Source organism: Rissa tridactyla, chromosome 8, assembly GCF_028500815.1.
Source record: "Rissa tridactyla isolate bRisTri1 chromosome 8, bRisTri1.patW.cur.20221130, whole genome shotgun sequence".
NCBI lineage: Eukaryota > Metazoa > Chordata > Aves > Charadriiformes > Laridae > Rissa > Rissa tridactyla.
The window spans coordinates 43,589,443-43,617,099 of NC_071473.1; the positions used below are offsets into that span (position 1 = coordinate 43,589,443).

At 43.7% G+C, this 27,657-nt stretch overlaps 1 protein-coding gene across 2 annotated transcripts; it reads left to right on the top strand.

Annotated features, from left to right (window-relative positions):
- Nucleotides 1–561: 561 nt before the first annotated feature.
- KDM4A (lysine demethylase 4A) lies at nucleotides 562–26,481 on the top strand. Of its 2 annotated transcripts, XM_054211741.1 has the most exons (22): nucleotides 562–700; nucleotides 1,045–1,197; nucleotides 1,383–1,558; nucleotides 2,705–2,819; nucleotides 3,646–3,839; nucleotides 5,294–5,343; nucleotides 5,874–5,977; nucleotides 7,026–7,163; nucleotides 8,093–8,343; nucleotides 9,103–9,293; nucleotides 10,585–10,943; nucleotides 12,724–12,844; nucleotides 13,449–13,627; nucleotides 15,907–16,111; nucleotides 16,406–16,482; nucleotides 17,238–17,293; nucleotides 18,255–18,363; nucleotides 19,312–19,500; nucleotides 20,211–20,381; nucleotides 20,880–20,999; nucleotides 21,632–21,724; nucleotides 22,777–26,481. In XM_054211741.1, the coding sequence occupies exons 2-22, from the start codon at nucleotides 1,060–1,062 to the stop codon at nucleotides 22,915–22,917; spliced, it is 3,177 nt and encodes a 1,058-aa protein (XP_054067716.1). In that variant the 5' UTR covers nucleotides 562–700; nucleotides 1,045–1,059; the 3' UTR covers nucleotides 22,918–26,481. The 2 variants fall into 2 exon arrangements, 1 of the variants encoding a protein (XP_054067716.1); XR_008468044.1 differs by lacking the exons at nucleotides 13,449–13,627; nucleotides 15,907–16,111; nucleotides 16,406–16,482; ... (5 more) ...; nucleotides 21,632–21,724; nucleotides 22,777–26,481 and adding an exon at nucleotides 11,619–11,760 and having other exon boundaries at nucleotides 12,724–12,744.
- The last annotated feature ends 1,176 nt before the right edge of the window (nucleotides 26,482–27,657 follow it).

Consider the following 27,657-nt stretch of genomic DNA (forward strand, 5'->3'; position numbering starts at 1 on the left):
CGGGGCTGCCCGCTGCAGCCTGCCATATCTGACGGCAAACCGCTGCTGGGCTGGCGGGCGAGGCTCCTGTCCCCGCTCGGCCGGTCCATGCCGGCATCTCCCCTGAGGGCAGGGCCGGGAGCCCCGCGGAGCCTGAGCCTGAGCCTGCCCTGGGCCGCCGTGAGGCCGAGCAGCCGCGCCGCCCTCTAGCCTGGGCTCTGTCTCCACCCGCGGCGGCTGCCCCGGGGACGCGGAGTCGGGTGTGGGCGGGCCCAGCCGTAGCCCGCCCTCCGTGGCCGCCGTAGGGGCCCTGGCCCGGCCCGGCCCGGCCCGGCCCGACCCGGTCTCCACGAGCAGGCCCCGGCCTCCCTAGCAACCGCCCCCTAGCGACCGACCGCCGGCCCTCCCCCCGTCCGCCTAGCAACCGCCCCCCTCCCGGCCTCCTGATTCGCTGGCCCGCCCCCAGTGGCCGTCGAATTCCTATTGGCTGTGAAGCGGGAAGCGGGCAGCGATTGGCTGTGGCGGAGGAGGCGGGGCGGGCTGTGGAGGGAAGGGGGCGGGGCGGGGCGGCAGGGCGGGGCTCGGGGCGGTAGGGTACGGCCGCGGTGGCGTCGGCGGTCTGCAGGACTCATTGGGCGCGTGGTGCGGAGGGATACGGCAGCCGGGCGCTGGACCGAGGAGGGAGGGCGGAGGCGGCGAAGAAGAGGGACGCCCTGCTGACGTGAGCACGCTGGGCGGGGACTGGGATCCTTCCGCGTCGGGACGGGCTCGCCCCGACCGGTGGCGAGGTGGGGGGGGGGGGGGAGGGCGTGAATCGGTGGCGTCGCCGCCGTGAGGGCGGAAAAGAGAGCCGTGGCTCTTGACGGGCGGGCGGCCTCCGCCAATGGGGAGGCAGAGCTGGTGCGGACCCCGCGGCGATTGGCCGGCGGGCGAGGAGGGCGGGGCGTGCGCGCGGAGGGGGCGGGGCGCCGCGGGCGGGGGGGAGGGGAGGGGTGTGCGGGGTGACCCGCCCACCCCACCCACCCCCCCGCCATTACCACCCCCTCCGCCTCCTCCTCCGTGCAGGGCCGGCCCGGCAACATGGCCTCGGAGCTGGAGAGCCTCAATCCCAGCGCGCGGATCATGACCTTCCGCCCCACCATGGAGCAGTTCCGGGACTTCAGCCGGTACATCGCCTACGTGGAGTCGCAGGGCGCCCACCGCGCCGGGCTGGCCAAGGTGCGACACCCCCCGGCCCCGGTCCCCTCCGCCCTTTGTGTGCCCCGGTGGGGCGGGCCGGCCCCGGCCCATGGCGGGGGCGGGCGGGGGGGAAGTGTGTGTTTCATCCCGACTTCCCCGAGTTTGCCGCTCCCCCCCGGGCCGGTGGTCCCGGCGGTGAGCGGGCGCGTTGTGCTTCCCCGCAGATAGTCCCCCCGAAGGAGTGGAAGCCGCGTCGGTGCTACGATGACATCGACGAGCTCGTCATCCCAGCGCCCATCCAGCAGGTGGTGACGGGGCAGTCCGGCCTCTTCACGCAGTACAACATCCAGAAGAAGGCCATGACGGTCCGGGAGTTCAGGCGCATCGCCAACAGCGACAAGTACGTCTCTGCGCCCACCTCTCCCCGCCGGTGGTTCCTGCGGGAGTTCCCGCAGCCCGAATTCCCTGGGGCCAGGTCCTGGCTACCGGCTGGTGCCGGCCAGAGGCCTGAACGTGACGCCCTGGGCTGACGAGGCGTTGGCTGTCAAACTGGCCGCGCAGATGGGGGCCTGCGGATGGGGACCTTCGTCGCTGGTGTCATCTGGCAGGAGGGCGCGGAATGCCGCCTGAACTTTGCGCTTCTGCTGTGGGCTCCTCTCTGTCTGTCCTCAGTAGCCGGACCATCCAAACCTTAACCTAGACCCTTGAAAATTTTACTGAGTAGAGTAGCAGAGAAAGGAATGTTCTTGACGTGAAAAAGGAGACGGAGAAGAGATCACTTTAAAAGGAGTTTAACCAAAAGAGCCTTTGAAATAGCTATTTTAGAAACAGCATTAGAATTGCCAGCTGCAGTTAGCCTGATGAAGCTTATCTTGCTAGAGCAGCACGCATCAGATAACTTAGGATTCTGTTTTCTCTAATATAATAATCTAATGAAAATTACTCTTTTATGCTATATATGTAATTGTCTAGAAAATATATCTATATATACGCACACATTATGTAAGTGTTATAGTGTAAAGTTGGTCCCCAAGTGCTGCACAAAGAGGCCAGTATATAGTTAGCAGGGAATGGACATCGAGAGCAGGTGTTCTGGTGGTGAGCCGAGCGTGCTTGGCCACTTTATACTAGCAAGTGAGCCTGGAAATGTTTGTTACTTTTACAGTGGCAGAAAACTTTGGTTTGGGGTTTTTTTTTTTTCAAGTTGTTCTTTATATCTTTTCTGGTGTTGACTACATCCTTCTTTGCTAAGTAGCAATAACTGGAAAGTGGTGGTGTTGTGACCAGAGAGAAGCACACAAAGAAAGCAAAAATGAAAGTAAACTGAGAAATGGGGGAAAGTAATTTTCTTCCTGATCCTTTGTTCCCAAGTCTCACAGAAACGAAGCTGTGGCTGCGCTCATTGCTGTGCTGGGAGGTAGGGGTCTGGCTGATAACACACATTGGGTATTTTTATTGTAGCGTTCAATTCTTTCAGTGGTGGAAAACATTGAGACTCATCAAGTATCAAACTGCAGAGTCTTTAGTATCTCTGTTGTTTTTTCAGGTACTGCACACCGCGCTACACGGACTTTGAAGACCTTGAACGAAAATACTGGAAGAACCTTACGTTCAATGCCCCTATTTACGGTGCTGATGTGAACGGCACACTTTATGACAAGGTAAGAGAACTGTTTTGGTTTTCAAGTGACGGTTATCCCTGTGTATTGCATGCCATAAATACTAATGTAGCATTTGACTCAACTTTCAGAAAGAGTTAATGATAGTCTTAGCAGAGTTCCAGCTTCTGCAGTAGGCAGGAACACAATAAACCACATGTTTATACCATACTCTCCATTTAACCCAGGTAGTTAAAGAAGGCTAATAGAGATAATGTTCTATGGGACCTCTGTTAGAGCTTCAGTGTAATACAGTTTAGTTCAAGAAAGCAAAAACTGCAGTTGCGTAAGTGTTGCTTTTATAGTGCTTTGTCCTGAAAGGCGTATGAGAGTTGGAAGTGTTGATCAGCGAACACGCACTGCTTTGGTATCCACTAGTATGTGTATTTTCATGGGACAACTCTGTAGCCACTTTGTGTTAGGACGAAAAGGATATGCAGTCTACTTGCTAGTCTCTTAAATTGTGATGATTTACTCTTTTAAAGGATGTTTGGAATGAAAAGCGTTTCTGTTCAAGAGAGTTCAGACATCAGCTCAAGCTCGCACTATTGTTTTCTGCTCTGTAAAGTCTGTAGCTCCGTGATTATTTCTCCTTCCTAATCATTATGTTGGCTGATAACTTAGGTGGCTGGTAAATATTCAGTATGTAAGCTAACACCATGTGAAACCTTTGTTTTAGGTGAACTAGCAAGCGGTTTGAGCAGTGCCAGTAGATGGCTTGTCTCAATGTGCTGTTTCACAGGTGTCTGATAGCTTTTGCAACTGTTGTCTTAGCTGCGTGGTTCTGTTCTTCATAAAGCTTGTTTAACAGGAGGCATGTGTTTTGCAGCATGTAGATGCGTGGAATATTGGCAGATTGAACACGATCCTGGATATTGTGGAGAATGAAAGCGGCATAACCATTGAAGGAGTGAATACTCCTTACCTATATTTTGGCATGTGGAAAACTTCCTTTGCTTGGCATACCGAGGACATGGATCTCTACAGTATTAATTACTTGCATTTTGGAGAACCCAAGTCATGGTAAGATTTTTCTAGAGAATATTCTAGATATAGAAGAACAATACCATAAAATATTGGAGTCAAAGTCGTGACGTTATGAGAGTTGACTAAAGGAATTACCATCCCTCCGATCTTGCACTGCGGTGATGACAAGAACACTAGAAACCTGTAAGGAACTGCAAAGCAGTGTGTGTCCTCAGTAGCATTTGTTTGGTTATTTTCCAGAAAGTCCATTTGCTCTCCTGGTGTAAAGAGTTATTCAGAACTATAATATAGGGTGGACGCTCTCTGCTGCGGTAGGGCCAGAGCTTGGAAAACTTGGTTATGATTTCCTGGGGCTCTAAAATGACCATACTGAGGTAACGTGCCAGTTGTCACATATGCAGTGGGGGAACAGGCAGTTTTTAACAGACTTTGAAATGTAGCTGTTTATCATAGATCTGAAAGCGGGCTAGTGGATCTTGCTGAGTGGTTCTTCCAGTGTCTGAGCTTTCATGATTGTTTTTAGGGGAGGCTCCCAAATTTTTCTGAAGCATGGGTTGCATTTTAAGAGTGAATCATTCCCTTCTGTTCACAAATAAATTTCTCAAGCAACTTCAACAATTGTTTCCATGGCACTTTTGTTGGAAGCTAGTATTTTTGGCTGCCTTCTAGTACAACTTTGAAGTCAAAAATAATAGCTAGCGGCCATGTGACCAATGAACAACCCCATGCAGTGTCAATCGCATGGGAGCATGAAATAGAATAGTACAGTCAGATAAACCATTTGGTCATTGCTTCTTTTACAGTAGAACGTGGAAGAAGTTAACTTTGCTGATGCCTTAGTCTGATTTATTTAAGAAGGAACTCCGTCAAGAATATAGCACTCTATTCCAGAGTGAAAGAAAGCCAAGTAGGTGGTTTTATTTACTGTAGTCAAACCAACTACGAGTTTTGTAGCGCCCATAAGAAGGTGTGTACAAAGAGAGATGTAGCCCAAAAGAGCAGGCTGCAAGTTGTGCACACGTTAAGGATGTGGCATTGCGTCTGACTTAGTCCCATCTTGGTCTGAGGAGCTGAAAGAGGTGACTTTTTGCTCTGCGTTCCTCCTTGCACTGAGTATACCAGCGATTGCATGGCTGTCAACTGAAATGGGTCAGGAAATGTTCTTCCCGTTCTTCTTGTAGTTCATGTTTTGCTGCGCAGATCTGCTAGTTAAATACATCAGGACCTTTACTTCCTTGACTGCATAAGCAAAAGTCAATGGAGCAGTTGGTCAGCTTTTGGCTCTTCATTTTTCTTGGGATAGAGAAGGTAAAAGTCCTTGATAAAGATTTTTAGCTTTATGTCATCGAACTTTGAAAAAGACAGTGTCAAGGTGGAGGATTTATTTACTTTAAGTAATTCATGCCTTGATGCCCATTTATGATTTCCTGTCAAACTTTGCGATTTTGTCATGTTACTTGAACTTAACAGACTTGTTCTTATGACTGCAGGTACTCGATCCCTCCGGAGCATGGGAAGCGACTGGAGAGACTTGCAAAAGGTAATCGAGCAATTCATGTCCTGCCTTTTGCGGAAGGTGGGATGGACAGCCTCAACAGGTTTCAGCTCTTTTAGAATACGACATGCCTGTAACGTTTGTAAGAGCACAGGCTGGCATGACTGAACTGACAATTTGCCTTTTAGAATATAATTTATATTCCTTCTGAGTGTTTGTTTATAATATACACACAAGAGAAATGTCACATTACAAATAATGTAGTTGTGGTCTGACTAACCTTTAATGAGAAAATCCTTAACTATCGATCATCAAGACTGGAAGGTTATAGCCAAGGAAAGATCCTTCTGTGTGCAGTTTTGTGCTCTTTCAAACTGGCATCTGTTAAACATAAATCTCCTGGAGTTGTCCTTTTTCTTCAGTATGCAAGCTAGCACACTTCAAATAAAGTGGTTCATACTTGTAGGGCTAGGGAAAAATACTGTTTAGACAGTAACTTTTCCTAAAAATTCTTGAAAAATTCACTTAGTTCACAGCAGAACAGTAACATCTCTTTTTGCCTTGATTTTAAACAGGTTTCTTTCCGGGAAGCGCCCAAAGCTGTGAAGCATTTCTCCGTCACAAAATGACCCTCATCTCTCCATCAATTCTGAAGAAATACGGCATCCCATTTGATAAGGTGTAGAAAAGTAATCACGGTTATAGCAGCTCAGTCAAGAGGTTCATGCAGCCCTGTCTCATCTCCAACAGCAGCCAGTAGCAGATGCTTAGAGAGGAAAACAGCAACAGGGAGGACACAAGGCAATCCTTTCCCACTGTACCTCCATTTATCTGGCAGTTGGGATCTGAAAGAGTTTGAGACAGACAAATCTGTCAAGAAAAGGCTCTGTCTTCTGTGATTATTTTTCTTTTTTTTTTTTAACTTTAAACTATACACAACATCCTGTGTTAGATTAACTTCACTGCTTAGCTATGTATTTAGTGATGAGAGATTGTTCTCTTTTTGTTTCAGACTTGTCCCCTGCTAACGTTGTTTGTTGTGATCCACTTCCTTGATAGAAAATATGGCTTTTTCCCTATTAATTTTTTTCATTACACTAATAACGGTATAGAATAACCTGCCACCCACCCTCCATACCTGCATACACACTCATACGCGCACTCTGAAGATCTAGGCTTTGAGTCCTTATTTAGAAGTACCTTCACATCTGCATGGGCAGCTGAAGGGTTTTGTTGTCGTGAGTCTTTGTTAGACAGTGAGGAAATGTTGAAGAGCAGTGGTGGAAGGGTGACTGAGAGCTGTACTTGATTACTACTGTTTCTTTTGTTGTTCGTAAATTTCCAAGTTTTGTGTGGATAGAAATTTCACTTGGCCTTAGATACTGTTCATCCAAACCTGTAGCTGATACAGATAAGTGTCTTTATGATTTTCAGATAGCTTGTCACAGAGTTACTTCGTTGTATAACCACTTCTGTGCTATTTTGACCGCTTGCGTTTTAGTAAAAACTGTTGCGTGTTGTTTTCCACTAAACAGATACTTAACATAAGTAGAATAATGAAGATAAGTATCAAGTCTACCCATTGCAGCAAGTAACTCCAACCATCTGTGGGTAGAGGTTTCAGATATGCTGCATGAGCAGTATGGGAGCTGCTTTTATTCAGACCCACGGAGTAGACCTCTCTGCTAAGTTGTGGATAACAGTGCTGTGTCTCATTTGTCTTTTAGGTGACGCAGGAGGCTGGAGAGTTCATGATAACCTTTCCTTATAGCTATCATGCTGGCTTTAATCATGGCTTCAACTGTGCTGAATCTACCAACTTTGCTACGCTTCGGTGGATCGAGTATGGGAAGCAGTCTGTGCTGGTAAGTGGTCTGTTGCCATCCTATTGCATTCCAATAACCTGAGTGCAGTGCCTAATGTTCTGCTGGTCATTAAGCCCCCAGTGTTTGTTCTAAGGGAGTGAATTCAGTGCTTTGTCCATTTAAGCTGTGATGTTTACTTTCTGACATGGTAACAATGTCCAGTCAGCCTCCCGTTTCATGTCCTTGTTTCAACTATGGATAGCATATAATGTGTTTTTTAGCTTTGTGTAGGTCAAGTGAGGCTTCAAAGAAAAGCAGGGAACTGGTTGTCTTTCCAAAGATGAAAGGGTGTGCTTGGTGGTCAGGACTTGTCAGTATTTTGTCTGGTATTTTAACTGTTATTTATTGACCGTTTAGCCTGGAAGTATGAGTTTGGTAACTTAAGTCACTTATCAAAGTAAGTATCTTGGCTGCATCTTTCGACTGGATAGTGTTATATCCCTGTAGAGGTGCCTTACAAACATGGGTTATGTTTTCAGAAGTTACATTGAGGTGAATGATTTGAAGCACTAGTTGTAACCATGCCCAGACAAGCTCTACTGCTCTGGGTAGGCCCAGAGTTTGTGTGGCTCCGACTTCCACATTATGGTCTCTGGTTTTGCTGGCTGTTTTTGAATGAACTCATTTTAAAACAGTCAGCTTCTACCAGCAACTCTGTAAATAGGCTGGTGAGCTTGCTTTCTTAGTTACTGTGATAACGTCTGGTTTTCTGTTCCGTTGTTTTTGCTGGCTTTTCTGCCCAGTTTTTAGTAACTTATTATATGCCCTTTTTATTTCTTGGGAAAGAGTGTTGAGAGCTGCTAAGGCTTAATTACGTGTAAATGTGGGATTTTTTTCTTCAATTAAGCTTCTGAAAGCAAAGTGATATAGAAAGGCAGAGTAGAATTGTTGAGTATGTGCCCTTACTTGAATATTTTTTGTGACTTCAGTGCTCCTGTCGGAAGGACATGGTGAAGATCTCCATGGATGTGTTTGTGAGGAAATACCAGCCAGATCGTTACAAGCTTTGGAAAGCTGGGAAGGACGTGACTGTCATAGACCATACTCTTCCAACCCCAGAGGCGGCAGAGTTTCTTAAAGGGGATCTCATGCAAAAAGTCAAGAATGGGAAACAGTGTGCTGAGGAAATGGAAACGGGAGAGACATGTAAAGAGGAAGTGGACGAGGATGAGACGAAAAGGTAGTGCTTGTACAGTCCTCTGCTTTTCTATTGGATTATTAGAAATTGGACCCAGCTGCAATTGAAAGTTTGCCATTCTGATAGAACAGCAGTAGTCAGAGTTAGCAATAATCTGAATAGGGTTTACTTTTAATTTTATTTTATGGTTTGAGTCCACATTGATGATGGTCTGTGGTAGACAGGAAAGGCACCAGCCTGGAAGGTAGTTCTTCATCTTTGGACAGACATCCAAAGCTTGGATTGAAAATGTGCACTGTACACTGGGAAGCCAGAAGAAAAAAGGGGTGTTTCGGGATCACGGGACAGTACTTGCTAGCAAATTCTGGTACTATCAGTACTGCAACATCAGTGTGCAATTCCTGGTTGCTGAAGGTGGACAGGCTAATCATCTTACATTTTGAGTTATATTTTTTCAGCCAGTGTCAGGTACTCTTCCTAAAGCTGACTTTGGTGGTTGGTTTTTTTGTTGCTGTTTTAGTTTGGGGGTTTGGGGTTTTTTTTGCTTAAGGTAAGGAATGCCTGGCTAGAACATAGCTGCCTAATACATGATTAACAGATGCCGAGGAGTCATTCCTAAGGATCACATACTCTGCTTCTGTAAAGGCAAAGAAAACACTCCAGAGTAATTTGGAAATTACTTGGTTTGCCAGATGCTGTCTCATAAGACACTGATGCAAACCAGGCTGTATTTTGTGCATCCAGAGAGAAATTCAACACACTTACGTGTTTGGTAACCTGATACGGATTTGTCTTCTGCAGCATCCCTAAGCATCGCATAGGAACAAAAAGGCACAGGGTCTGCCTGGAAGTGCCACAGGAGGTGAGTGAGAGTGAGGCCTTCCCCAAGGAGGAGCTGAGCTCCGCGCAGTATGAAGCAGACATGGCAGAGTCTCGTGAGAGACCTACGAGTGAACTTGTGCAGCAAGGTGAACAAAAGCTCAAGCTTCCAGGTAACTGTGTGTCAAGCTTTATCCTGGTACGGGGTATTATTCTTCAGGGAGCTGAATCTGGGGCGCTCTTTCATATGAGGCTAGCTGGTAGGATGTTGTCATGTCCAAAAAAGCAGATGCTAGTTTGTCAGAGCCGTGGCAAGCACTTCAGAAATTTACTGCCATGAGACTTGAGATACTACCATTTGATTATTTTTTTATTATTGTTATTTTTTTTCCAAGACCAACATGTGCATCTGGAACAATTTTAGGTTGTGCTCCTTAGTTAAATTTCTCTGACGCTTCTGCCACTGGTCTGAGTAAATGGTATAACCACAGCTTGAACTGTTAGCTTCTGTGACCTGTGGATAACTCCCCAGTGAGAATTATATAAAAAAAACGTTGGGGGAGAACAAAGGTGTAGGCAGCCGTCCTGTAGCTGCTTCAATGACTGACTGACCAGGTAGGTCACCAGGAGGTTGCCTTTCAGCTGAATTAAAGAGAACAGGAAGTATTGCATGAGACTTGCTTAAGAAATTGGTAATTCTAGCTTTTGATTTTTGCTCTTTTTATTTTGTGTGCCTGCATACAGAAATATATTGGATTCCTCAGTAGTGTAAGGTCCTCTGTATCCCTGTTGAATAATGTGACCTGTTTATAGAAATTGCTTAGTAAAACATATGCACACTTCCTGGTAGTGTTGGTCTGGTATGCTGTATGGATGTTTTGCTTTTAATTTTTTTAATAAGGAGGCTGGAGGAAAACTAATGTGGCTTGTAATGGATCGGTTATCCTTGCTCTTAAGGGAGGAGCAAGGGGCCTATGGAACAATATAAGAACAGAGCAAATATATGTGATGTCTCCCCCTAGTATTCTGGTTTCCAGCACTTTGCAGCTTGTATTTAATAATCTTTTGGTTTGTGGGTTTTTAGTTTTCTTCTGTTAAGTCTCCCATGAATGCTTGTAACCTCTTACCCACGACATCATGTGGCCTGGAGTTGGACTGTTTAGCCACACTGTATAAAAGATCATCTCTGTCTATTTTGAACTCACTGTCTACTGATTTCGTTTGATATACCCTAGTTCTTGTACTGGAAGAGGCAATGAGCAGACGCTTTTATTCCCTCTCTCTCTCTTTAAGCCATCCATGATTTTAATAGGTGTTTGAATTAATGATCTACTCTTTATATGATTTAATGTCACTTTTTTGTGTGTGTAGTAGTTGCGTTCCTGTTTGGCTTTGCAAATGATTGCACAAATATTCTCTCTGCTGCTCAAACTTTAGAAAAAGTCAGTATATCCTTTCTTCTAGATCGTGTAGACTCAGCCAAATTTGAAGAACTGAAAACAGTGAAGCTTGAGGAGGAAGAAGAGGAAGAGCAGGAAGCAGCTGCGTTGGATCTCTCCATTTCACATGCTTCAAATTCCACTTCAGTTTTGACAACTTCGAAGCAGGGCTCAACTTCCAGTGCGCAGCCCAGCTCGCCTGCGTATTCTGGTTCTGACTCTGAATCGGCTGATCTGTTGGCAAAACGAACTCTTCCTGGGCCAGCCAGGGTACTTACAGTCCATAGCTATGCTAAAGGGGATGCCAGCGGATCTGACAATGAACAGACTTCAGGAAAGAAAGCCAGCGCCACCGCCAGTATGAATGAACAAGAACTGGCAGAGGTATGAATGGCAAGAGTACTGAAAGCTTAAGGGCTGTATTATGTGGTCGTGGATTTGCTGTGACAAAAATTCCTACCTGTGCAGATTATGTTTTCGTTTGGTGCTTGCACAGCAGGTTGCTTAGTTGTTAATGTGGTTTTTTTTAATACCTGTGGGGTTTTCTAAACAAACAAGAATGAAGATTAAAGTCTTACACTCTTACCTCTTCTAGAAAACAAGGAGATCCCTTGTTTTGAGAACTTCTCAAAATTAGTTAAGTGCTTTAACGGAAAGGGTAGCTTGTTGGTTTTGACATGGTAGTGTTACAGGCTGATTCAGGTCCTTTTATAGTAATAGACACCTATTTGTACCTAAAATGAATCTAGTTCAATCCAGCCTTTGTTATGAGCACATTTATATGTTTGAGGGGTTTGTTTTTAGTATAAAAAACACATATTTTGCACATCTGTGTGTCCCTTTTGAAAAAAGAAACTATGGAACAAAAATTATTGGTTGGGAGAATGTAAATCTGAGTGTTCAAGAACCGCCAATGAATTTTTTTATTAAACAACCCAAGAGAAGGCTGTAATAGTTAAAATCTTACCTGGTGGTGTCTTTTCAAATTATTTTGTTTTGCTCTTTACGTTTGTGTTTAGAGAGTGGGAGGCTGATAATGATTATGTCTTCAAAATTCAGGAATTACAGAAACAGAACAGCAAGTGGGCAAATCTGTTGATAATTAAGCTGAAACTGAGAAAGAGTTCTCGTACATGTTTAAAGTAAAGAAGTTCCATTGCTGATACTGATGTCTCCATTGTATTCTCCACACAGGGAAAAGGTGAAATTTTGTATGGGTGTAGATTGTTTTCCCCAGTGTGGTGTATCTCAAAACAAATTTTCCATCAGATGATAACTGGGAGTGTTAATTCCATTTGAATAAAAGCATTTCTGTTCCTTAGAAGGTTTGTATGCAGCTCCGTGTAGGAGATCAGAGATAATGATTGTTATGCTCTCTTCTGGCTTCCTTTATGAAAAGAAGAGATTTAAAAAGACGTAAGATGCATTTAATCTAAGATTTGCTTCTGCTCTTAAATAACATATTAGGAAAAAAAAAAAAAAGGGAGGGGAGGTTCTTACCTACTGAGAGACCTCCTGGGCTGTTAAAATCATTTCCTTTATTGCCTTGCTTGTCAGGTTAGTAGTAATTTTGTCAGTGTGTCACTTGTTTTTACATAAGGCTAAGGGAAGAGGAAACAACTATTGTTGTAGTCTCCTTCTTCCATTCTAGCTGGAAAAACATCGTTGTAAGTAATAGGCAGAGAGAGTTAAAGTGGCCTTCATTCAAAATCAGCCTGTTAGTTTGAGATGACAGTGAACTCCGTCAATTTTTTTTATTTGATTATTTTTTGGTTTTAAATCTGTAATTTTTAAGTTGACACCCAAACTGAGAATGCGTGAGACTTCTTATCTTGGTTCTTCTAAATTGAACCATTCTGTCTCTTACACAATTCTTATATAAACAGACTTGCGTGAATAGCTACGCTGGGACCTGCGAAAAATCTCTGTTCTGATGGCTGAGCAGAGCTAGTACAGCTCTGTCTGGTTTTCCCTAGCAAAATCGCTGCAAGCAGTTCTTTCAAAAACTTAGCTAGTTTAGAGCTGAAGTTAGTTTGTTAGAAATAAAATTATGAAAGCATGTGTGCATTTTTTGGAGGTTTCTTTAAGTTTAAAGTAAGTTCCTGTAAAAATAATGTCAAAAGGACATGTGCTAATGACTGCTGAATTGCTTCTCCTTGTCCAGGTAGCGAAGGAGTACATAAGATCAATGAAGGAGAGTAAGAAGTCCAAGGGTCGTCGCCAGCCTTTGAGCAAGCTCCCACGTCATCACCCGCTCTTGGTTAAAGACTGTATTAGTGATGATGGTAAGTAAGCCTTGTGTTCTATGGGAAACTGTAGAGAGGGTCTCCGCTTCTGTGGACAGTGTAGGGTGTTCCATTAAGTCACTGGTGATAAACAGAAGTCAGCAACCTCTGCTTATCTCATTATTTATTTTTTTTTTTTGTGCTTGCATCATTAAACACTTCTCTTGAATGGTGTTGTCTTTCTTTTCTGTTCCATTCTTTGGGAAGTCACAACTCTGAAAGGAAAATTAAACCAGTACCAGAGACTGTCACATAATTGCGTCTGCCTTAGAGCGTTGCAGTAATTGATGTAAATATTCATGATTTTAAAAAATCACCAAAAACACGCTACCAGATTCTTTGGCTGACGGCCTTAGTCTTGATGTAATTTGGAGCTGGTGCTATTCTCACCCAATAAGCCTCTCTTGTGTCTGCAGAGTTGCTCCATTAGTAGAAGCTCTTAAAAAGGAGACCAAGTTACTGGCTCCCATCACCCTTCAGTTTGATTTCTGGCAGTCTTTTCTTTCATCTCCATTCATAACTTCTTGCCTTATTTATGTTCATTTGCAAGAAGGATATCTATAAAAAGACAGATAATCACTGAGTTAATGATCTCTTATTGCAGAAGCATCAGAGCAACTAACTCCTGAAGAAGAGGCTGAGGAGACAGAAGCGTGGGCCAAGCCACTTAGCCAGCTGTGGCAGAATCGGCCACCAAATTTTGAGGCTGAAAAAGAATACAATCGGACCATGGCTCAGCAGTCTCCTTACTGTGCTGTTTGTATGCTCTTCCAGACTTATCAGGTATGTAGACCAAGCCTGTTAACGTTAGGGTAGAGATAACTGAATAGGTTGCCGCTGTGACGCATCGTTTGAAAAAAAAAGTTGTTTTGCATATTGCCAGCTAATAAAAGCTGTATCAGTGTTGCAGTCTTCCCAAGGATTTGTTCCAGGAGTGCACAACTGGTTGAACCTCACCACACCTGTGCTGGACTGCCTCTGGGTTCCCAGGGGCTCGCTCAGCTGTTCAGCAGAAGCTTTTGTGTTCTGTGGCTTTTACTCGAACCACAGAATGGAGCTCGAATGTTGCTGGAGCTGACTGTAAAATCTCACTTCTCTTTTCCAGTCTGACACCTTTACTTCTATGCTTTTTTTTAAAAACACTTGAAGTCCACTCATAGCACGTTGTCTTTGAGGAGCTGGCAAGGAAGAAAACCTTTTATTTAAAAGGATTTAGGGTTGTTTTTGTGGATGGCATAGATAGAAAGCTGTCTTTACTTGGAACATATCCATCTTGACAGTAGCTATGACGTGAAAGTGTGCTTTAACAAAGTGCGGCTGTAGCAATGCACAGGTTGGCATGGGTTGCAGAACCCCTTTGTCATGTTGACTAAATGCTTAGGCAGGAGTCCTACACCGAATATTTTGCTGTGCCTAAGCTGCATAATTTTAAGGTAGCTTGAATAGTTGTCTGATTGTGTGTTCAACCTGGTACTTAGAGATAGTTCGTCCCTTCCCTATCAAATACTAAGTATATTTGATTCATTTAAGATCACTGTGTGATCATGGTGGCACTAGGAACATGTTAACTGCAGTTTTGGAAATAAAGACTTCAAATTTTTGTTGAGGGTTTATATTGCATGTAGTTCCTAATTTCAGTGAAAACCATAGACTATAGTTTCTGTTCAGTCTTTCTATTTCTGTCTGAGAGTAGGTTCTTGTTAGGCCTGGAAATTCTCCGTGGAAGCTGCATAGTGTGTGGGGATTTCACTAGTGCTGACGGTGTATAAAGTTAACGATTTGAGGACAGTTTAAGTTCTGTTAGCATTTAGAACTCAAAAAAGAAGCTATTAAGCAGAAAACTCTAGCTGCAGGTTTTCAAATGCCTGTCTACAGGCAGTGAAACAGAAACTCTTCCAAGATTTGAGCTGTGGTTAGGGTCTTTGTTCTAGCTTCAGAAAGTCTGTAGCAAATCTGGAAACTCACTTTAGTTACCCATTCAAATAAAAAATTGGCACAAAGTGCCAGACAAATATTCACTTTTCCTTTGTGAAGAAGAAAAGTATCTAGCTGCTTGGAAGAAAAAGTTGCATTTTCTTCAACTTTGATTTAGATTTCTCTCAGTCATTTAGTCTTTTGCTTGACGTGCAATGTTCAGTGTAAATCAGTAAGTGTTACAGAATATGTGAATGAACAAGACTTGTTGAAAACATGTTAGTTTCCCTCCTGCTGTGATCCTTACCCGGACTTCTTGTCATACCTTTTGGTGCACTGTAGGAGAGACAGTGCAGCTTCATTCTGCTAATAATATTTTTAAAAGATTAGGCAAGCTACTTCTGTGGTGGCCTGTGAGGTACAAAAGATGGCTTGAAATATTTGTTCAAAGAGAAAGATTCATTTTTATTTAGCTGTTAAGACGGGTAACTTGAATGGAAGCGTATATCTGTAAGCTTTACATGTAATTGCTGTTTGGTTTGACATTGGTTTAGATGAATAAATGGCAAAATATTAGCCTGAAAGTCTCCTGAGCCTGAAGTGGGAAACTGCCCTTTTAGTCTGCTTGTTTCCCAGGAACAAATCAGTTTCAAAGCCCATTAGACTTGTTCAGACCTACACTAGGAAAAAATAATGGGGATTGCAGTAGGTATCTCTGTGTGTGACCGCAGTCCTCCCGTATTGAGGTAAGATAAATGTACACTGTTGGATAGCAGGGTTATGATCCTCTGTATTAGGGGGTGGAGGGAATGCAGCAGAGCTGTTGCCCATATTGCATGAGGTGTGCTTGATGATTCCATCTCTTCTGTCAGAAGAGATGCAGTTTGATGTGTGTCTTGTTGCTCATTAGAGGGATGCAGTTCAGACCTTAGGTTTAGCCTTTTGGGTAGAAAATAATTTCATTCTGAGGCTGCAGTAGCTGAGGATTTTATAAACTAACTATAATTTCACCTAACCTACTAATTCTTTAATCTTTCAGCACCTTCAGTCTTCCTTTAACTGGATTTATGTATGGAATAATGCATGAGTAAAGATGATATGAGACAGTTTTATCTGTAAAGCTTGAATTCCCTGCCCATCCCTTACAGGCAGAGTGCGGAGGCAACAGTCAAAACTCTGGAGTAACTCCAGCTGCTGTGGATGGGAAGATCCGAACCAAACCCCTGATTCCTGAAATGTGCTTTACTACAACTGGCTGCAGCACTGACGTCAATCTTTCAACCCCCTACCTAGAGGAAGATGGAACCAGCATACTCATCACCTGCAAGAACTGCCATGTCTGTGTTCATGCGAGTGAGTGCATCTAGACTTAACCCTGAACTCTAGTATTCTCTGTAGTAGGTCTGTACGTCACAGCAAGCCTCTGCCAGCCTGTTTAATGTACAAATAGACCAAGTTCAGCCTTTATCTGGATGCTATATGCTTGAGTGCTGGCCATTGACATACAGATTTGGCTGCATGGATAACTTCAAATATACAGCATCACCCTGAGGCTTGTTGATTTTTTTCATTCCTGCTTTACTTCTGGGCCCTAGGGGAATGGGTCTGAGTTTAGGTAAGCTCTTAAGTGGGATGTGTGTGTTCTAGGTTGTTACGGTGTATCCCCTGACAAGGCCACTGAAGACTGGATGTGCTCAAGGTGTACAGAAAATGCCTTAGAAGAGGTAAAGTTTCTCCTACCGTTCTCACTGATGGAATCTGGTACATCTGGGAACTTGGCTACAAAGTTCATTTCCATAGTGTGGTGGTGGTTTTTTTTATTATTCTCTTCTGTGAAAAGAAGGCAATTTAGAGAACGTTTAGGAGACAGTCTCTTGTATTTTGGTGCTTTTTAAGTTGTAGTGGTAGAATCCTTTTAACTAGCGCAAAGCTGCCAAACTCGCTTGAGTCATAGGGAAGATGTTCTGTATGAATGTGGGAATACCTCCATTTTCTGTCTTAATTTACGGCAGCTACTATTTCTAAAACAGAAAGTAACTTCAGTTAGTAACTAGGGAGGTGTGCACATGTGAAACAGGCAAGAAGAATGGGATTCCCTCAAAAAGCTATACACATTTTAGATCAGCAGAATGGATCAACCTTTCAAATTGTATTTGCTCATGTTTGTTCCAGATCCTTTTACGCATCCTCAAAGGATATAGGATACTGCAGTTGTAAAAGGAACCCATAACAAACAAATTTAACAAGTTTTCAGTGGTCGGTCTGCTTGCCCTCAACAGACCTGGAGTCTATATTTGTTGCCATAAGGGCAGTAGCTTTTGAGAGCTAAAGGGGTGATCTCTACAAGGTAATTAGGTCTCTTCTGACAGCGAAACCTTTTTTTGTTTCCTCTGGACGTGCATTTTGAGGAGGAAGTTCTGAAGCAAGTGTACTGCTCTGGACTTCACTCTTTCAGCTAATGCTTTCTTCCTTGTGCCAGGACTGCTGTTTGTGTTCATTACGAGGAGGAGCACTGCAGAGAGCCAATGATGACAAGTAAGTGTTCCAGATTTTTTGATCTCAAGGGAGAAGCTCAATTCCTAAGTAACTGAGGGTAAGCTAGTAAAACCAACGTCCACATTTGGCGTAACAGTGACCAACAACACCCTTACACTTTGTGTTACTGTTGGGCGGGGGGGGGGGGCTATGGCAAAGCGCGTACATTGTGTTCACATGCAGCAGGCATCATCTTTTCAGGTAATACCTCACTCATATTCTGTTGAGAGCAGCTGTTAATTGCTTTGCATTTTATAGTGTAGAGGTGTATCATGCAGAGGTATAATGTACCACGTGAAATGAAGGTTCCTGATGAGATGACATCTCTCAGTACCTTCTCACAGAGGATTTTGATTTCTCCGTGTAATGTGTGGTGGCAATGGTGTCAAAGGGCAGCCGTATCTTTAAGTAGCACAACATGTTGAAATTCAGGGTACCTCTGCAGCAAGCGTACAGCTGCCTGTCCTGTGTCCTTTGGTGTGGTGGGTCGCCTGAAGTTATTTGATGCAAAATAACAGTGGGACAGACCTGTAGCACCGTGAAGTAGCTGAAACTTGCTCTTCAAAATTTTTGTGGATGTCGTATGGAGCCTCAGCCTCTCGGTCATGGTCTCAAAAGTAATTCAGTAGTGACTGAGCAGTTGCTACGGGTCAGGTTTGTGAAGGAATAAAGCTAACAGACAGGCTTTTATAATGCAGGTATGCAACCAGCACAAACCACACTAAATTGCTCTCCTATTAAGCCTGTTAGTAATAGATTGGAATTATGAAGTAGTCTTGGTTTTGCCTGACTTGTGCCCTGTTACTAGCAGTAGGAAGGAAGGTTACACTGATAGTTCTCAGAGGCTGTTTATCGAGGTTTATATGTCAAACTTCAACAGGACTGTATTTACTTTAACTCCAAAGCATCCTCTGTTAGCCTAATGGTATTAATTTCTTTTTTCTGTTTTCTCTCCTGACAGGTGGGTTCATGTGATGTGTGCTGTAGGTGTACTGGAGGCAAAATTTGTGAACATTGCAGAGCGGAGTCCTGTAGATGTTGGCAAAATCCCCCTGCAACGTTTCAGGCTGGTAAGGATCACCTCTGCTTCACTGGTGGGATTTCAAAGCGTCTTTCCAGTCTGTTCACGATCTGGGACATTTGGCTTATCCCTTCAAACCCAAGTCATCTCCTTTCCAGACTGAACAATTTAATCTGCTCTATTCTTTGTATGGGAAATAACAACTGTCCCCGTTGCCATTTTTTTGAATCTTTCCCTGTTCTTGTATATGTTTATTCAGATAAGGAGCCAGCAACGGGGCACGGTTTTCAGTATGTGGTAAATGACGTTTATACAGCAGTGTAACAGTTATACTTGTTTTGTTTGTTATTCTTTTATTCCCTAATATTTAACTTGCTTTATTGACTGCTGTTGAGCACTGAGATGCTTCAGGATATGTGATGCATTTGTATAATGGGTGAATGTCTTCAGCAAGAAAGAAACTGTACTTAAATCCTCTAACAGCTCAGTGTTGAAGGGAAGATGGTTTTAAGTGCTTTGCATATGCTAGTGTATTACAGATAACATTCCTTTCCTACAACAGCCCGTCAGGCCTGCCCCAAGTGTAATTGGGTCACTGGTAGTAGCGATAGAATTTTAACTGTTACTTCTGTTGTCTTTGCCCATTATTCTAATCTTGTTGCTTGTTTTTGTGTAACTTAGCAGCCAAGTGCTGAAAGGCCCTGTTGACTTTGGAGCATTGTAGGCTGATTTAATCCAAGATTTCCAGTTGCTAGCATCCTTGGGTCACATGCTGTGCATATTGAGCTGGTACATTTTTTTTCGTCCATGAGTTTTCGTTAAATTTATAAATTACCACCTAACTATAAACTAGAATTGGTAGTTGTCCTTTTAATCAGAAAGTAGCAGTGCTCTCACAGAGAGTAAATGGCACAGTATCAGACTCTTTAGACCAGCTAGCCCTTTGTGTGGGGTAAAAGCTAGTGCCAATCAATAACCTCTAGTTTCCTGTCCACAGAAATGCATCTTCTGCAAGAAACGAAGGAAGAGAATTGCAGGTTGCTGTGTACAGTGCTCACATGGTCGATGTCCCACGTCTTTTCATGTCAGCTGTGCCCAAGCAGCAGGAGTCATGATGCAGCCTGATGACTGGCCATTTGTGGTCTTTATTACCTGCTTCAGGCATAAGATTCCATCTCAGGCAGAGGTGAGTAGGTGTGGGATTCCCAGGATTTGAACTGCAGTATCTTGGAGGGACTGAAAAGTTTGATTGTGCGATTCTGTTAAAATTTCATAGAAAGCTTGGCTCTCTCAATGTTCAGTGTAATCTAATGGTGTTGGTCTTGGATTCTGATCTCAACCTTGCTGCTGCTCTGAGTGATCTTAGTCAGGTCCTTTACTGTATTTTGGTTTGCAGCCCAGAAGGACCGAGAGCGTTACATCTCTCCTGTGGCTGTTGTAATGAGGAATAATAGTGGGGTTTATACTGTGAGACTTAATATGCAGGAGTTAGTGCTGGGACTCCAGGAGGCTGCATGAGTGGTTATAGATTTTCATATTTAAGTGATTGATTAGTTTATAAAGTTCCCATGTAGCACTTCTAGCAATCAAAACCACAACAATCTATTAGAGAATATTTACTGTGAAGGCCTTTATTGCTCTGAAGGATGAGAGCTTAATTTACTAAGCAAGCTAAGGACAGCGGCATCTAACAGATTAGGTTTTAAGCATTTGAAATTTGAGAGGCAGAACTTAACTCAAAGTGATGATGTCTTGAGTAGAGTTACCTGAACAAAAATATTTTCCTTCCTTGTCTGCCAGCATTGCAGCTATGATCCCCAACATGTTCTTTATTAAGTCATTGTGTAAAAAAAGTGATTTTTTTTTTTTTTTTTTTTTTTTTTCTCTCCTTCTCAGCGAGCTAAGGCTGCACTCCAGGATCTGTCACCTGGACAGATAGTCATCAGCAAGCACAAGAATGGTCGCTTCTATCAATGTGAAGTGGTCAGCCTTGCAAAGGAGACTTTCTACGAGGTCAACTTCGATGATGGTTCCTTCAGTGATAACCTGTATCCAGAGGACATTGTGGTATGTTATGCAGTGGGAGTCTGGCTCCAGTAGAGGGCACATGATGCGAATCAATTCTTGCAGCTGCAGAGCAGACACGCCAGGGCATTTGGTAATTGTTCCAACCCTAGGTTATGTTGTGGCTGAGGTGTGCTGCAAGATGGCCTTAGGGGTGTTACGTGAGACTGACTTAGCTGAGGGCACATAGGAACAGGTGTAACAGGGAGCACAGCTAATCTTCGGCTGTTTAGCAGTGGTAGGTCTGAAATAAAACTTGCTGATTCTTGCATACCATTCCTGCATGAAGTACTTTGAAGTTGGGCCCGCTGTTGGGATTTAAATACAGATGACATAGGTGGACGTCTCTCAGCCTAGTTCTCTGTCCCTAAAATGGAGTAATTGTTGGGGTGGTGTGCGATGTGATGGGGATGGACTCCCTGGTGGTTTTGCTGAATCTTCACATAAGGAAGCTGCTTACTCTTCTCCTTGTCTCTCCCATGTTCTTTGTTTATGCTCTAGAGTCGAGATTGTCTTCAGTTAGGTCCCCCTGCTGAAGGGGAAGTTGTGCAGGTGAGATGGACAGATGGACAAGTTTACGGAGCCAAGTTTGTCGCATCACATGCCATCCAGATGTACCAGGTACAGAATTGTTTGTCTGAAAAGTTATTGTTCATAGCATGTTACCAGGGCTGTTCTTAAAGCTAGCAGAGCTGTAGGGGAGTCATGCTTAAATGCTTCAGGGGAAGTTACTCAGTGTTGTCAGCGATGCCAGATGCTGGTAACAGTTGCTGGAGTTAAGAGCAAAGTGGCTGCTTGCAGCTCTACTTTTATCTGGCTACCTACTTGAAAGTGTCAGCTTCTGAAAAATTGCTGGCCTGCAATTCTTCAGAAACAGAGTCTGCTGTAGTTTAAACTACTTAAAATAAGTTTAGTTTTGCTTTTCTCTGTTTAGTGAGATTGCATCATGCCTTGCGTGCTTCCAAAAGGATGAGTGTTCAGGACGTATTAAAGTGACCAGCCAGACTGTCTTGTCAGGTGTTGCAGGAATATCCCAAAAGTTGCTGGGCTGGTTTTATTGTCATGGGATTGGTGAGGTTTTGGTTAAAGTCTGTTGCAGTGTGCATACTTGCAAATGTATTTTATACAATTCAAGTGGTAGAGGATTATTTCATGAGAGGCCCCTGTGGGGAGGAGAAGGCAAGATATGGGTAGCTGTGGGAGGGTTCTAACTTCTGAAACTTCTGGCAGAACAACTTCTGGTTTTCTTCTAGGTGGAATTTGAAGATGGGTCACAGCTGATGGTGAAAAGGGATGATGTGTATACTCTTGAAGAGGAGCTTCCTAAGAGAGTGAAGTCAAGGCTGGTAGGTAAACAGGGTGCAAACTTCTACTGAAGAAGCTCATTTAACTTAATTTGTTCTTGAACAGCAAGCTGAGTGCATTACAGCAAAAGATTACAATCTGATGCTGTCCTCAGTTGTTGTGAAGCTTGGTAGTTGATCAGGCTACAAAAGCAAAGTTCTGTCTCGCTCTGGAGAGACTTTAATTCTCCTTCCGCAATGATTGGAGTTTATAGCATAGAGTCACTGTTCGGGACAGCAGGTTAATACCCTTTTGTGCCCATATTCATAAGTTTCATTGTCTTCCCGTTGCAAACAGTGGCCAAGTTCCTTCACTTGCCCTTTGTTCTGAAAAGCTCTTAGTAGGGTGGCCCCAGGAGAGCTGGCCATTTTTAAAAATTGTAAAATAACTCAGGTGGGAAAGGATTTCTGCAGGTCTCTGCTCCAGACACGTATTCCAAGCAGGGGTAACTTTGAAGTCAGACGGCTCAACGGCTCACGGCTCTCTCCAGTCAAGTTTTGGTGATCTCAAAGAATGGAGATCCCACAGCCCCTTTGGGTCCCTGTTCTGTTGCTTTATGCCTCCTGCTATAAAAAACTACGGACAGCACGCTAGGGTATCCTGCTTTAGAGCATGATCGTGCACAGCCTAATGCAGAACCTGTTGGCAGGCACACAGGATGTTAGAGGTTTAAGAAAGAATATATCATAGCTGAATCCTGTTACCAGGTGTTTAAACATTCCTGGTTCGTAAGGCACAAAATGTACTGGACTGCTTGAAAGTTGGAAAAGATGAGTGTGTTTATTCCTTTAAGAAAGTAATTGTGAACTTAAATTAGCTACTCAGTTAAATTTGAAACCTGTGGTTCTTTAGATCTCTCCTTACAGTTCACTTAAACTTATCCCCAGATTTTAAAATCCAGTGTCTGAAATACTTTTCTTGTGTTTGGTCAGTTTTTGAGGAAGGCTGAATGTTCCCAAGTGCCCTGACTTGGTTCTTTCTTACGTGCAGTAGGAGCGTGTGCAGGCAGGGAGTTGATCAGTGTTCTAGTGACTAATTCTGGTTTTTCTCTTAGTCAGTAGCTTCGGATATGCGCTTCACAGAGATCTTCGCAGAGAAGGAGGTCAGACAAGAGAGGAAGAGACAGAGAGTGATCAATTCACGCTACCGTGAAGATTACATTGAACCTGCGTTGTACCGGGCCATCATGGAGTAAGCACTGCCTGTGGCAGAGGAAGAAGATGCCCACCTCCCCCAAGGATTTAAACGCTCCAGTACAACAGGCCATATTTGGATGCTTCGAATCCAGGGTTTCTTTGTTTTGTTTTTTAAGGAAGCTAAAAAGCTGATGCTCTGCAGTAGCTGAAAGGCAGCTGTTGGATAGTGAAACAGATCCCATTTGCTGAAGCTGATGCCTGCAGACTCCTGGTCTGAAGTTGGGTCCTTACTGAATAAGCCAGCTTGGGGGTGTTGCTTTCATCTCATCGAGCAGTCTTGCTTTTTTATTAGAGACAATTTTGACAATTTTGGGAGTTGTAGCCAGGAATCTTGGCAGCTGCAGAATAGTACAGTCTATTGTTTTAGTTGAATAATATTCCTGATTTTGGGAGTCTCCCTGGTGACCATACCTGGGCTTTAGCAGGCAGTATTACTGGTGCTTGAAATGGAACCTTTTTTTATATTTATATCCATCTTTTTGTCGCAAGCAGCTTCAGTCTCTTGTTTCTCAGCACCTCCTTTCTGAGGATTGAGCTGTAGGCTGTTCAGATCCAAGCAGACAGGAGGTGCTTGTGTGAACAGGTGAAATGTGAAATTGAATCCTATAGGACAAATTATTTAACCCTCCATTTAATATTTTTGTTCTGATACTTGTTTTGACTTACTTAATCATAAGTTTAACTGTAATAGAATGTGCCTCAGAATCAATGAAATCTGTTTGAGCCCTGCGCAGTGCAGCCTTCTAACAAGAATAGGAATTCAGCTCCCAATAGACTTTCAGCTCCCAAAGAGTTTCTTCTGAGTTTCTCCCCACCCCCTCTAAGGCAATAATGACCAAAGGGACAGAGTCCTAACTCTCCCTTCTTGAAATCCAAGCATCACAGTATTGGGGATAACAGGGCAGTGGTACCTGAAGCAGTGCAGTGCCTCTTCCGTAGCAGCACTGTCTGTCATGTGGCCGCCGGCTTTTGCTTACAACCGCTAGTATTGGGTCTGAGACAGGTAAAGCATGCACTGAGCTGTATGTCTTACTGAAGGGCTGTGCAGTGCTCTTCTGAAGCAGGAGTGCTGCTGTGGTGCTGTCCGGTAAAGGTTACCGCAGCATTTTTATGGAGTATATATGGAGTAGGGCACATCCCAGTTGTGTTGGAGAGAACTCGCTACCCGAGCAATAGGAAGCTGAGTTGAGCTGGGTAGTAGGTGTACCTGGAAGATGTGCCAGCTTGCTCCTGGTAATTTAAGCATTAACACACCGCAGTAGGAGCCCTGTAAATACATGTTCCTTTCCCATTCTGTAGGAAAGGGATTTTAGGCTGTGGAGCAGATTGGCCGCCTTCTTTTTGCATGGAACGATGGGGTGACTTTCCTGCTGGAGAAAATTATGGTTACATGTTCTCCAGAAGCAGTTCAAGAGGAGAATTTTCTAGTGAAACAGACCTAGTGCATCCCTGCTTCTATAGGGACATGGCAATGTGTCTGCAAAGTCTGGATTTGTAACTTTTTTCCTTTTGTTACATAGGAATGCTATAAACCAAACTCTTCTGAAACCCCGGTGCATCGATTTGTGATTAGCAATAAAATGTAGTATTGTGTAGTGATACAACTCTTGATCAGAAAAGAAATAAACTACAACTTTTATAAAGAAAATCTTACTTATCCCTACATTTTTATAGGGTCAGGAAGCTGATACAAGTAGCGAAGATTTGCACAACCACAGTTTTGCGTAGAGGTATTCTGGCCCATTTTTTATGGTGGAATACATCATTCATCAGTATTGGAAGGCTTAAACAGATTCTGAAAGGAGATAGTGGCTTTCCTTTGGGGTTTGTTGTTGTTGGTTTTTTTGGGGTTGTTTTTTTTACATGTCTAAAACTGCTGGTCTCAGGGTATTAAATCGCTTTCTGATGGACGGGATAGTTGGCTTGATAAAACTAGGATCTGTTAAGACCAGAGTGTAGTAGCTGCAGGTACTCTGGTCTAGGCAATAGGGAGAAAATTGCACTTTGATGTCTTAGCTTGTACGTAAGCTTCTCAGAAGTGATGTGCTGTGAGAAAATGCAGAGAAGAGCTGGCAGAGCCTTAACAAACCTGCCTCTGTTCTGCCAGCGTGTCTTAAGATTTGATACTAACTTCTCATAGACTGAACACTACCTGCATATTACTGAAAAACATACTCTTCGTACCATCGGCCATTCTCCCTCCAGAGAAAAGGTGCCTGTGTTCAGGCTTTCTTCCCAAACTGCCATATAACTTACATGCAACTTTTAGGTGCCACGTGCTACCTGTGCTGCAAACACCTGGCTCAACAGCTTCATCCTAAAATGATGACCTAGTATGAAACCGCTGGATTTGTTTGGATTGGTGGTGTTCAACTGCAGCAGGTTTTGCCACCCACCTCTAACAGTATTGAGTGACTTTTGAGAGCTCCTATGCCTAGTATTTGTTCTGGAAGAGGAGCTTTGTTATGCTACATTTTCTGCAGACTCCGGATTTGCTCTTGTCAGTTGGCTGCACTGTGTTGGAAACCGCTGCCATCGTGCACTCGGAGACAAAGGGCCTTCCCAATTTTTCCATCAGTTCTTGTGCTGCATCATTCAAACGTGAGCATACTTTACCTACTGCAGTGATTGAACTGCATTTCGGCTTCTCTCCGTGAACTTAAAATTGGTGACCCTGATGTTTGAGGGGTTTATATTATTTGACTTTGCAAAAACAATTGGTTTTACGGCTTGAAGGTAGCAATAAAAGCTCGTTACAGAGCAGCTGTCTCAAAGGTACATATGCTTTCAGTTACCCATACTTTGATCTCGACTGATAATAACTTTCTCCAGTGGTTTGTTTTTGGAGTTGTATTTATCCCTGTTACAGCATCATTCCAGTGAGGGCAAGGTGCTGACAGAGTATCAGCTAGGCAGGTGCTTCTTGAATGTGTTCAGTAGGAAATCACACTTACTATGCCCCACGGGAGCTCTGGTGGCCCTCCCTTAGGTCCATTGCATGTGATGCTGCAGGCAGTAGACCTCCTTACTTCACTTTTCATGAAGCTTCCATCTGTGACTGGTTCAGGTTGGACCCATAAAAAGCATTTTTAGTACAAACAAGTAGTGGCTTGCCCTTAATTCAAGGATGAGTTTGGCAAGCCAGTGATTACTTTTTATAAGGTTTAAAAAGGTGACTGCGTTCTTTGTAAAGCACCTGATTGCAGTAATGTTTCTGCCTGGGGCTGGACTTCTAGGAGACCTTTTTCTCCATCAGCAGACCCCTCAGATGACCAGAGAAAGTACCGTCAGTAGTAGGACCCATTCTCCTTGCCCTTTCTCTCTCTTCCCAGTGTTTTGAGCTGGGTTGAACTGATTCTGCACTGTTTGAGGAGCATAGCCACGTATCCCAAGGCTTCCAATGCATCTCTGTTCTTCCATTCTCTAACTGGGCTCCTGTTGTCTGACATGTCTGCAGTTGTGCTTGTTTTTTTAATGCAAACATGGGATGAAATCAAGACTCTGGTAGCCTGTATGTTGTTTTCAATTTGATCAAGTAATAAATCTAATTTCAAAATGGACAATCTGTAGACTAATTTAAGAACCAAAGCAATGTAACTTGTAAATTCTCATCATGCTTCTAATCTTTGTAGTAGCATTATTCCTTTCTAATACTCATCTCCTTAATGCTTATCCAGTGAGTTCTTGGGTGTCTTTCAGAGATGCTAGGCAGAGTTCTGTTATTCAAGGACTCGGTCCAGCATGGCTGTTCAACCAGAACAGGGACAGCCACAGCCTTGTCCCTCCTCATTGAAGTACAGACGTGAGACATCTGCAGTAAGAGCTGAGTTGCCATAGGTTCCCTCTGTAGCTGAGAATAGCAGTTGCAGAAGAGGAGTCATCAGAAAATCTTCCCTGGGTGCAGAGTCAGGCAGCTCCGCTCTTTACTTCAGCGTTGACTCTTGAATTTCGCAGTGCTGGTGAAGACTTGCTGAACCGGCAGTCAGGAAAAGGAGGTTCTCCTGCCTTAGCTCGGGGATTTTTGTTGCTGATACACCGAGTGACCTTGAGTAAATTGCTTATTCGTTGTATTATTACTTCTGCCCCTATCTTTGGAGCCTTAAGTGCCAGGTATTCCTGGAGCCAGCTTTTGTAGTTTGGGGAAATGTTAACATCTCCTTTTCCCTGACAAATTTGTAAGCATTGCACAGAACCTTTTAGTGTGCACACTTAAGTTAGTGTAAAGTGTGCAGTATTTTAGGTTCAACATGAACAACAAGGAATATTGCTTAAAGTCAAAATAAGCCATAATCATTTTTCGTTTCTTTGCATCGCTGTTAGAGCTGTTCAGCAGCTTTAGATTTCTCCCTCGGATGAGTGAAGAGTGCAACACTTCAGGTGGGGCGAGTGTGGTGTTGCTTGGTTCCACTAATGAGCATAGCTGAGGGTGTGTATCGGTAGTTTCCTTTGACCTCACCAGAATGGTCTACAGAGGAATGGGAAACATTCACCTGATCGCTATCTTTAGAGGAACCCATGGCAGATCCATGCAGAAACGTTGCCACAGCCTCCTTGCTGCAGCATGAGTAATGTGACAATGCTGAAGTCAAAACTGTTCTGACAGCATCTAGCGAAGGAGGGAAATGCGTGGGATGGTACTGGAAAAAGACCAAAATCGTATAGTATGTGTGTTAGTTTCTAGACAAAACTGAGTGAAGGTAGGAGAGCCTGAAAAGAGGTGTCCTTGGCCTGTAATTCTG

Coding starts and splice junctions, on each gene's coding strand:
- KDM4A (XM_054211741.1), top strand. CDS start 1,060: ATGGCCTCGGAGCTGGAGAGCCTCAATCCCAGCGCGCGGATCATGACC. Junction 10,944..12,723: donor ATGAACAAGAACTGGCAGAG/GTATGAATGGCA, acceptor CTCCTTGTCCAG/GTAGCGAAGGAGTACATAAG. Junction 21,725..22,776: donor AGAGAGTGAAGTCAAGGCTG/GTAGGTAAACAG, acceptor TTTTTCTCTTAG/TCAGTAGCTTCGGATATGCG.